Raw genomic sequence first — 11990 nt, forward strand, 5'->3', positions numbered from 1 at the left:
TTATTCTTAAAACCTGTACCCAAGCAGCACGAAACCTTGCAGGAAGTTTGTCGTGCAAGATTGCAGTGCAATCATGTAGCAAGTTTGGTGTAAGCAACAAAATGTACTCTTGCGACAAGGTAGTTAGGCAAGCTTGCGGCAAACTTGCTGCAAGTTTGTATAAAACTAATAAAAATTTATTGCGCACCTGTAAGAACTTTTGTTTCCAACTGCGCATTATGTTAAGTTTTGCAAACTTGCAGCAAGCTTGAGCCAAGGTTGCCTGCAAATTCACAAAGGTAATATTAGAGGACTGAATAACTTTAAGGATTTACTGTGTTTACTACAGGAATTGGCATCCATGGCGTGTATTGTCTATAAGGGAGTAACTGTATTTCCTCTTTTAGAGTTAACTAGTCGAGATCTGCTCTTTTGCTCATTCTGGGTTGTGATTCCAATGCACACCATGCTATTTGGGGTAGTGCGCACATCAATGAAAGAGAGGTGAAACTTATAGATTTTCTAGTAGATTCAGACTTAGATTTCCTTAATCGGGAAAAAGAGCCTATCTTTGTTATAAAAAACATGAGGGAGGTTTTAAATATTCCTATCTGTTCCAGGTCAATGTGGTAGGAAGTGCAGGATTCAATTATTTCCTCTTTTAAAAGAAACTGTAACCGAAAAAGATTTGAAACCGAATCATTAAGACTTCATAAAATTCTGGCTAGGGATGTTACAGCTAAGCTATTTACAATATAGCTAGCTAACGGACGATTCGCCCGTGACAGAGCTGAGTGTTTGAGGCATCTTGTTAAAGTTAACTTCACAGACTTCAGAGAATCAAAGTAGAAAAATGGTAATTGGAATCCAGGTATATTTCGACTTGGACGAGAACACTGAAAAGTAGCATCTGACATCGTGACTCTGGTAAAGATTGATTGGGCTTTAGGATCGTTTAAGCCATTTAAGGCACCATGGGGCGGCATATATCCAATTCTCTTTATGGAAAGATTGCAATATGATCGTTTACACTTGGTTAAAATCAGCAGAGTAAAGGTAGCTCTAGGTTATACTCCTGAGGCCTGGAAAAAGACTAGGGTGGTGTTTATTCCGAAGGCTGAGCGAGCTCGTTATACAGCAGCTATAGCCTTCAGACCGATTAGTTTAACTCTCTTCATCCTCAGGACGTTGGAGAAACTAATTTATACATTTATCAGACAGGAATGTCTGATAAATCAACCTCTACATCCAGGGCAGCATGCCTATAGAAGAGGCTGTTCTGTAGTAACAACCCTTCATTCAGCGATAAGCAGAAGTGAGGAAGAGTTAGACTCAGGGAGTTATGCGGTTGGCACTTTCATAGATATGGAGGAACGCTTTTCCTTACACATGTAGTCAAGCAATATGGAACTTAGTAGCGGATGCGATATTTGTAGAACTCAATAGCGAGGGATTTTATACGCCAAGCTATGCGGTTGAGTTTCTGATAACTGTAAGGGGTCTCTCGTTAGATATACTCTTAGAGTTAACAGAGAGATGTTCCTGAAGTTCTGCACGTTGAAATGAACGAAAAATGTATTTAATTAAGCTTTTACTCTCAAATTTTATTCTATAAAATATTGCTTTCTGTATTCAAAAATACATTAATGATTTATTAAATGTTTAATCATTTTTTTAGTTTTCATTGCTGTAGTAATTTTTAAAAAATTTATAGACCCAAAAAATTATTTCGTTCATTTGAACGTTCAGAATATTGGGTACATACAAAAAGGGCATTAGGAATCGTTAAAAGATTGTGTGAACGGACTGGTCTACAACCGGATATGGTTCAATGGCTCTATCGTATGGCCCTGTTGCCAAGGTTTCTGCATACATCAGTTGTTTGATGTTTAGAGGGACTACTGACGCAATGAGAACCATGCAAACTATTGCGTTGGGTTTCTTGCTCGCAGAAGAACCTCTACACATTTTAACGGTCAAGAAAGCTGCTCTCACTATGAGCAGATTTTAAGCAAGCAATTCAGGCAAATTCATTTGTGTCGATAGTCAGTCAAATAAGCTCTCATTAATCTGGGTATCAGGACTCTCGGCAATCAGAGGAAATAAAAAACGGATATTTTAGTCCGTAGAGGGTCTGAGATGACTATGGTAGGCCCGGCACCGGCGGTACGCAATATGCCAGACACGGTGAAAGGGGCCATGGAAATATGGTCTAGGTGATGTCATGAGAGAATGAACAGAGACAAATGTAGGTAAACAATCCAAGGTTCTGTTGGGAATAAAGCTCAACAGGGGCTTTGTCAAGTCCCTCCTGAAACTCAACAAGATGAGAGTTAGAGCAGTGGTTAGGTTGCTCACAGGATATGGCCTCCTAAACTATCATCAGCTCAAAATAGGTAGAAACGTCTCACCTAGGTGAGAGATTGTATGATGCAGAACAGGAATCTTTGACTAATATTTTATGTCACAGTCCAGCTTATACTGCAGTGAGACAATGCTGGGGCCATACCTTTATAGACACATATTGGATTTGAAAGCTCTCGCTAGAATAGTTACTGGACTTTTGAAATAGGACAGAACTTTACGGAGAAAGACTGGATTTGAGCTTGCCGGGGTTAGGTGCAATGGGTCTTGTGACTTAAGTGTCAACACTCGTACTAGGGGACTTCGGTATAAGCTCGGTTTAGATTAGATTAGTTTATTATTATCGGACTAAAAGGCAAGATACGGATATATTTTTTGATCCTAATTTTTAAAAATGCTTGATATTATATATGTAAAAGGTTAAATAAAAGTAAAACTAGTAAAAGTTTACAACTAGAAGAATGTGAAATAAATAATTTTAGTAAAATGAAAATAACCTTAAAGGAATTAGTCACATATAAAGTTTCAACATCTTCTTTGGCTTCAAAAAATTTAAGAAGAAACACTCCTTTTCTTATTTTTTTAAAAAAAAACTCTTCTTTTTTTATTTTTTGGAAAAATTCCTTTGGCTCCATTTTGAGATTTTGGCAAATAAGCTAACAAATTAAGATAAATTAAATTAAATAACATTTTAATTAAATTAAATATAATATTTTACAAGTGTTAATACTTATTATTACATGTAGTTTTTGTCTTGAAAAAAAAAAGATTTATTTTAGAAGCTGAGAATTAAAAATAGTAAAGTATTAATCTAGATATTCAAAAGTAGTATGAGATTTTGTAATCTCATTTAATTTAAAAATAAATTTAATTTAAGGATAGTTATCATATAAAAACTTAAAAGATTTAAATGAAGGTTATATTAAGATATAAAACGTATTGTTAATACTGCCATATTTCCTTATTGCTTATAATTTCCGTGTACTAAAAAATGTACACTTACTCTCACATTCACATTTACATAAATACAATCCCTCGCTCTCACTCATACTCTTTTACTTCCTCACTTTCTTACTATCTCGCCCTCTAACTGTAATTAATTTTAAAATTTGTTTTCCATTACCTTTTTATTAAATTATATGACAGACACTGATTCCAAGAATGTTTCAACTCGTCTAAAATTAATTATTTTAAACAAAATTTACGTCTTTATGAATGTTAAAAATGTTTAATATCAATATATACAAACCCTCCCCATTCTAACTGCTCTTGCGCGTGAGCTATAACAATGTCACGTCTCATGTCTTCATCTGTCATTAATTCTCCAACTGACAAGCCTTCTAATACTTGATTCAGTCGAATTTCTTCATTTTGCAGTAATTGTACCAACAAAGCTAATAGAAATGAATTGTTTAAGGTAGAAGGCATTTGTTAGAAATATACATTAGATATTTCAAAAACATCAATTTTTCGTAAAATGGAATAACATTAATGACAAAAATGTAATTTTTAGTAAAAAAAATTCAATTAAAAAAATATATATTTTATGAAAACTCTTTAATAAATCTGAACAATTCCACATACTTTTTTAAAGAATTATGTTTTAAAGGTACAGTCCAAACTACCCCTGAGTAGCCTTTTGAAAGATTATCTTGGCTTTCTGAATGTTTTTTTTAAATAGTTTAAACCTTTCTTTTGAAGAAATCATGAAGGTATCATTTCTAATATCTTATGAGGCCTTCTAAGCAAATAATTTGATTTTTTTAAAGTTTTTAGGCTTCCAAAAACCTTTGATTTATCGGCAGAATTCTTATAGAAAGAATCTTGTGCCCTCCTAGCAACTCAAATATTTTACATTTTACATATTATTACGTGTAGATTATGGAAGAAATAGAGCGAACACCATGTAAGGTCACAGTTATAAGTTGAAATTGAAAGAAATCAAATGTTTTAGGAAAAGTACTGAAAAATGACACTGGTCTCCCTTTAACTTCTACCTTTTTCAACATAGTTAGCTATAATTAAGTACATACACGTTTTGTTATCTATAGCCCTATTGTTATCCCGTATAAGATCACTGATGGTTTCTCATATGAGATACTATATGAGATTTTACGAGAATCCTATATGGAAACTCATGAGGCAAATCTCATGAGTGTCCATATAGAATTATATATGAGATCTCACATAGGATCCCACATGGAAGTATATAGTAGCTATTTTTCATAAAAAAATATGAGACATATTTTAGGTTTTAAGCAGAAAATATTTTTGCTTTATTTAAAATGAACTCAAAATATTGTCCGATTTTGTATATCTCTTGCCGTTTTTGAGATATTCACAAATTTTAATTTTTTTCGACCCTATATGGGATCCTATATGGAATCCTGTATGGACACTGATAAAATTTTTTTATTATATGTCCTTTTAATATTTCGTATAGAATCCCATGTAAAAAACTGTAAGCGATCTTATAAAGGATCTCATATGGGAATTAACAGTTGGGAGATTACAGGAAAAATATAACAAACACTATTAGACGTCAAGGTTAAAAAATGTAAGGAAAAGAAATTAATTATTTAAATTCCTAAAAATGACTCTGTGCCGTCCCTTACTTCAACAATTCTGGACCTAGGAAAATATGAAGTGGTACACATGTTAATTTTTACTTGTAAATTATAGAAAAAATATAGCCAACATAATTGGTAAGTAGTTAAGCTAGGGGGGTTCTGGCGCACTTACCGACAGTCGGTAATGTAGGAATCTACTTTACCGACCGAGTTAGTTCCGGCTGCCACCGCTAGATGGCGCCACCGGCCAATTCAACCCCCCTTGGCGGGAAATTTGAATTTTTAAAAGTTTAATTTAAAGTGGCTTGGTGTTCTACTTTACCGACCGAGTTAGTTCCGGCTGCCACCGCTAGATGGCGCCACCGGTCAATTCAAACCCTCTTGGCGGAAAATTTGAATTTTTAAAAGTGGCTTGGCATTTTACCGGACAATTCAAACCCCCTTGGTGGGAAATTTGAATTTTTAAAAGTGGCTTGGCATTTTACCGACCAATTCAACCCCCCTTGGCGGGAAATTTGAATTTTTAAAAGTTTAATTTAAAGTGGCTTGGCATTTTACCGGCAAAATCAACCCCTCTTGGCGGGAAATTTGAATTTTTAAACTTTTGTGTTCAAGTGGCTTGGTGTTCTACATTACCGACCGAGTTAGTTCCAGCTGCCACCGCAAGATGGCGTTATTTTATTTTTACGCTAAATTAAAAATTATTTTTTTTCTATTAATTTAAAGTGGGGGTTTTTAAATTTCCCGCTTAAATTACCGACCGAGTTAGTTTCAGCTGCCACCGTAAGATGGCGCTATTTTATTTTTACGCTAAATTTGAAATTATTTTTTTCTAATAATTTAAATTCGTTTGGAGTGGGAGTTTTAAATTTCCCGCTCAAATTACCGACCGAGTTTTGGCTGCCACTGCAAGATGGCGCTAATTTAATTTATTTTTTTTTAATCAAGTTAAAAAGGCTTGATGAGAATAATATAATTTTATAGGAAAAGTTGAAATCCATTGGAGGACGGAGACTTCACAACTGTAGTAGTGGGTGTGCTTCACAAAATGGTGTAATGTTAGTTTACTTTGTTCTTTAAATGGTGCTTCGTAATTATTGGCTGCAGCTAGATATACTTTTAGACTGTTGCGCCACCTCACTTTGCGGAAGGTGATTAATTTCTACCTTCTCTAGGTGGGTTATCCCCACTCCAACTCTTTTGATTCTCCATCTTCAAATTGTGCGCAACATGTGTAAAATATCTTTCTTTGAAAACGTGCCTTCGATATAGAAACATACAAAAATTTCTTTTTTTTCAATCATTTTTCATTAAATTAAATTTTTAAATATGGTAAGTAAAAAAAAATATCCAGGAAAATTTTCTTTTCTAATATTTATATATATATATAAATAAAGTTTAAATTAAATTTATAGAGTGGACATAATAATCGAGTCACGTGCACGTGTTGCTGTTGCTTCTGCAGATTCATATATTCAGAGAGAAATAATATTCCGATGGACTCATTATCAACTAATTTAATTGCATGTGAAAATCGTTTTATGCAGGTACATTTTTGATATTTTTTTAATTTTCTTTTATTATATTTATTAAATATATTAATGATTACATAACCTTAACTTTATGTTTACATTATATTTCTTACATAACCTTAACTTCATTTTACAATATATTAATTTAATCTTTTTTTTTCGTATTTTACTGAAAGAATGTACTTTTAATTAATTTTTATATACATGGGGGATCTCGGGTGAAGTGATCAAAGTAAAAAAAAATTTTGTCTCAATTTCGCTCAAACTGGAGTAATTTGTACTTCTATTGGGTGGTAATTTATCGTAAAAAAATTTTTCAATTTGGACCAATATTTACTCGGGGGGAGGGGGTTGAAGTTTATGGGTAGCGTTTTCTTTAATAATTTTTTTTTCTTGAGTATCAAAAAAAAAATTTTTTATCAACATCAGTTTCGATAGCTTTTTTAATGCTCTTTCGATTGAGAACATGCATTTTTGAAAAAAAAATTTTTGAACCAAAAAAAATTAATTTCAAAATTTTTTTTGACTTTTTCGGGGTAAAAGGTACGATTTTTTTTTTTTTTTTTTTTTTAAGGAAAGCTGAGATTTTTTCCTGTAGGGACATGTAGTTGAAAAAATGGGACAAGAAAGATTAAACCTTGAAAATTAACATTTTTTATTCACTTTAGCGCTGCGCTGCGATCTACCACGTGACACATTAGTAGTATGGTATTTGGAGAGAAACATTAATGCTCTCTGCATTTTACAGGGTTGAAACTGTTATTGAGTAAATACCTGTATTTCATCAACGTTTAAATTTGGATAATAATAAATGAATAATAATTATATAAAGTGGAATCTTGGAAATTATAAAATCGGTTCAAAAATAAATGTAGCATACTAATAAGAGTTTACTTTATTATAGTAATCAGTCTTATCAAATAAATACTCATTTATATCAATTCCTCATTCATTTGGTTATTAATTTATCCATTTATTCGAATATTTGACTGCAATGAGTCTTTATTTGACTAAGAAATAATATAAAATGAATATTTTTTTCATTAAAGTTTTCTTCATAATTCATTACTTACATTATTATTGATGGAGACGACTGCTTTTCCCCGAAAGGACAAAATGTCGAATGGACAAAACGTCGAATAGCAAAACGTCGAATGGACAAAATATCGAAAAGCCAAACTGTCGAATGGACAAAATGTCAAATAGCCAAAACATCGAACGGACAAAATATCGAATCGCCAAGACGTCGAACGGACAAAATGTCGAATAGCCAAAACTTCGAATAGCCAAAATGTCGAAAATCCAAGACGTCGAAAAGTCAAAACTGCGAATGGACGAAATGTCGAAAAGTCAAGACGTCAAATGGTCAAAATGTCGAATGGACAAAATATCGAGACGTTATTTTGCTCTGAGTTTCCCTTCTATATAATGCACACTAGTTTGTGTTGCGTTTAACACTCGATAGATATCGCTAGTTGTATTGTTTTTAATGTTTTTTTTACATTTTTTTATAATAATAATAATAATAATAGTAGTAGTAGTAGTAAAGTAATTATTATAGTATAATAATAAGAATAATAATAATAATAATACAAACTTTTAATTTTTTGGCTATTTGACATTTTGTCCATTCGACAGTTTGGCTTTTCGATATTTTGTCCATTCGACGTTTTGCTATTCGACGTTTTGTCCATTCGACATTTTGTCCTTTCGGGGAAAAGCAGTCGTCTCCATCAATAATAATGTAAGTAATGAATTATGAAGAAAACTTTAATGAAAAAAATATTCATTTTATATTATTTCTTAGTCAAATAAAGACTCATTGCAGTCAAATATTCGAATAAATGGATAAATTAATAACCAAATGAATGATGAATTGATATAAATGAGTATTTATTTGATAAGACTGATTACTATAATAAAGTAAACTCTTATTAGTATGCTACATTTATTTTTGAACCGATTTTATAATTTCCAAGATTCCACTTTATATAATTATTATTCATTTATTATTATCCAAATTTAAACGTTGATGAAATACAGGTATTTACTCAATAACAGTTTCAACCCTGTAAAATGCAGAGAGCATTAATGTTTCTCTCCAAATACCATACTACTAATGTGTCACGTGGTAGATCGCAGCGCAGCGCTAAAGTGAATAAAAAATGTTAATTTTCAAGGTTTAATCTTTCTTGTCCCATTTTTTCAACTACATGTCCCTACAGGAAAAAATCTCAGCTTTCCTTTAAAAAAAAAAAAAAAAAAAAAAATCGTACCTTTTACCCCGAAAAATTCAAAAAAAATTTTGAAATTAATTTTTTTTGGTTCAAAATTTTTTTTTTTCAAAAATGCATGTTCTCAATTGAAAGAGCATTAAAAAAGCTATCGAAACTGATGTTGATAAAAATTTTTTTTTTTGATACTCAAGAAAAAAAAATTATTAAAGAAAACGCTACCCATAAACTTCAACCCCCTCCCCCCGAGTAAATATTGGTCCAAATTGAAAAATTTTTTTACGATAAATTACCACCCAATAGAAGTACAAATTACTCCAGTTTGAGCGAAATTGAGACAAAATTTTTTTTTACTTTGATCACTTCACCCGAGATCCCCCACATATATATAAGTACATGTAAATTAAATGAATATTTATATCTATAATAAATAAATTAAATTTAAAAAAATTCTACGTTATAGACACCCAATCCTCATTGGCATCAGACAGAAAATCGAGAGACTCTAAGAAGAATAGATAATATTGTCAACGAGAGATTAAGAATGACATCATCTAATAATCGAACACAAACATTTTGTCAAACACCAGCACAATGTGTTCCTAGACAACCATCGTTTCCAAGGCAAACAGAACAGTCAATACGTCCAATGGTTTCAGTACATCCATTAATCTCTGGACGTTTTCCAGTACCAACGTATCCTAGACATCGACCAGTATCTACACATCCTGTGATTTTTTCTCAATCCGTTTCTCGACAGCCAACGTTTCCTGGACATAAAGTTGTCTCCAAACTGCCAACAGTTTCTGAAAATACATCAATTCTTAGTTCACCAACAATTCCTATTCAACCAACCGTTCCTAAGCCACCAACGCTTCCTATGCAGCCTACAATATCGAAAAATCTTACAGTTCCTACTAATCCAACAGTTTCCGAGAATACAAAGTCAAATACTTTATTGAATTCAATTCCCTCTGTGCAAGCAACTTCTCCAAAGTCAACGGCAGGTAACCGAAAACGAACAACTAGATGGGACATTGATTCACAAGAACAGTTAAAAAAATCTATTATTACTATATCACCTCCTACAGAGAATCCAATCGAACCTTACACTCCCACTTCAATAGAAACATATTTTTATACCCCTACACCAAAGTTGCAACTTGAATCACAATTTAAACCTTCTTCCGGAAAAGCTGATTCCACGAGTGACTCTTCCTCGACTGACTCTTCCTCAAGTGATACTGATTCTTCTTCAAGTAATACTGATTCTTCAAACGGGCCTTCTAAAGAAATTGTGACAAATAATTTGACTGAACCAACTCCAAGTCCTTTAAAAAAAAAAATTGAGAAAAACTCAATTAGTTCAATGCCTTCTCCAAAAAAAAGCAAAAATAATTCAAGGAAGTCGAGATCTGGAAAAATCATTAAGAATAATTTAACTGATCCAACTCCGGGAACTTCTGAAATAAACACCAAACATTTAATGAAAATGTCAACTGAAGATTCTTCTACGTCCTTGGAAGATATAAAAAAATTAAAAAATCAACCTTTTGATCCTCGGGAAGAAGCAGTAAGACTTGATAATATTTGTGCAAGAAAACCAACTAGACCACGCAAAACCAGTTCAAAAAAAAAATCAGATAACTCTGACCCATCAGTGTCGAAAAAAAAAGATGAGTGACGTATTGAAAATTATACTTCTTTAATTAAAAAAAAAAAAAAAAACTTTTATGTGCGGGACTGTTCGTTAATCAGTCGATTTAAAAAAATGTTATGTTTACAGCAAAAAAGTTTGTTGCGTTTCATCGTAATTAAAAAATACTTTTTATGTGTTTGACTGTTCGTTAATCAGTCACTTAAAAATTTCTTCTTTATATTTAGTGTGTGCGACTGTTCGTTTATCAGTCGATTTAAAAAAAATGTTTTACTTACAACAAAAAGTGATTTTTGCGTTTCAGCGCAATTAAAAAAAAACTTTTTTATGTGTTTGACTGTTCGTTAATCAGTCACTTAAAAATTTCTTCTTTATATTTAGTGTGTGCGACTGTTCGTTAATCAGTCAATTAAATTTTTTTTAAATTTAGTGTGTGACTGTTCGTTTATCAGTCGATTTAAAAAAAAAATGTTTTGTTTACAGCAAAAAAGTTTGTTGCGTTTCATCGTAATTAAAAAATACTTTTTATGTGTTTGACTGTTCGTTAATCAGTCACTTAAAATTTTTTTCTTTATATTTAGTGTGTGCGACTGTTCGTTAATCAGTCGATTTAAAAAAATGTTTTATTTACAACAAAAAGTGATTTTTGCGTTTCAGCGCAATTAAAAAAAAAAATACTTTTTATGTATGTTTTCGTTAAAAACTAAAATTTAAAAGTTTTATAAAATTTGGTTTATGTGAGATTTTCTTCGTAGGTCATGCAATTTAGCAAAAAAAAAAGTTTTGTTTACAACAAAAAGAGAGATGGCTACACTTTCAGCGCAATTTAAAAAAAAAAGTATTTTTATCTGTGATTCATTAATTAATCACATAATTTAAAAAGAAAAGTCAATGTTACATTTAGTGTGTAAATTGCTTTTCAAATGATTTAATAAAGCAAATGTTACATGTTTAGAGTGTTTATCATTATTATTATTATTTGTTATTTGTTACCTTTCTTAATTCAATATACAACTATTTCTTAACCATTTTAAAATTGAATACAAATTATAGTAATTTAAAAACTGACTAGATGTTAATAATATTAATAATAATATAAATCTAATTTATTACATTAATAAAAAAATTCATTACAATAATTAAACTATTTAATATAATATTATAAATTATTTAAATAATTAAATTGGATTGTACTTGAATTCTATAGAATTTCATAATTTATTTAATTTAAAAAAAGGTTTAGTTTTAAGAAATTGTCGATCGAGAGAAGCTGATGGCGTATGAGAGAGAGAGAGAGAGAGAGAAGATTGACACATAGTGGGGACGCGTGGTGGGGACCGCCGTGGTGGGGATCGCTGGTATACAGTGAAGCCCGCCAGCCACCAGAGTCATTCATTCTTTCAGCTTCCAACAATTCAGATCAAAATAAATTTCTCCTTTCAGCTTTCTTTTTTTTCAGTTTTCATATTTAATTTGTCTAATATTTCTCATAAGCGTTTTTATCACATAAGTATATTTTTAGCAATTTAAATTTTCTTTTATAATTTTTAAAAATGGATACCCCTCATAACACAAAAAATGAAGAGGATGAGGACCATCCAATTATCGATATCTATGATGAGGTTCCTATAAATAATGATGAAGTCACCATCGT

At 31.6% G+C, this 11990-nt stretch overlaps 1 protein-coding gene across 1 annotated transcript; it reads left to right on the forward strand.

Annotated features, from left to right (window-relative positions):
• Positions 1–9223: 9223 nt before the first annotated feature.
• LOC127285586 (cell surface glycoprotein 1-like) lies at positions 9224–10363 on the forward strand. The gene has a single exon (XM_051311683.1). The coding sequence runs from the start codon at positions 9224–9226 to the stop codon at positions 10361–10363; it is 1140 nt and encodes a 379-aa protein (XP_051167640.1).
• The last annotated feature ends 1627 nt before the right edge of the window (positions 10364–11990 follow it).

This window comes from Leptopilina boulardi, unplaced genomic scaffold (assembly GCF_019393585.1).
Source record: "Leptopilina boulardi isolate dan_hultmark-lab unplaced genomic scaffold, ZJU_Lbou_2.1 LbouV2_335, whole genome shotgun sequence".
NCBI lineage: Eukaryota > Metazoa > Arthropoda > Insecta > Hymenoptera > Figitidae > Leptopilina > Leptopilina boulardi.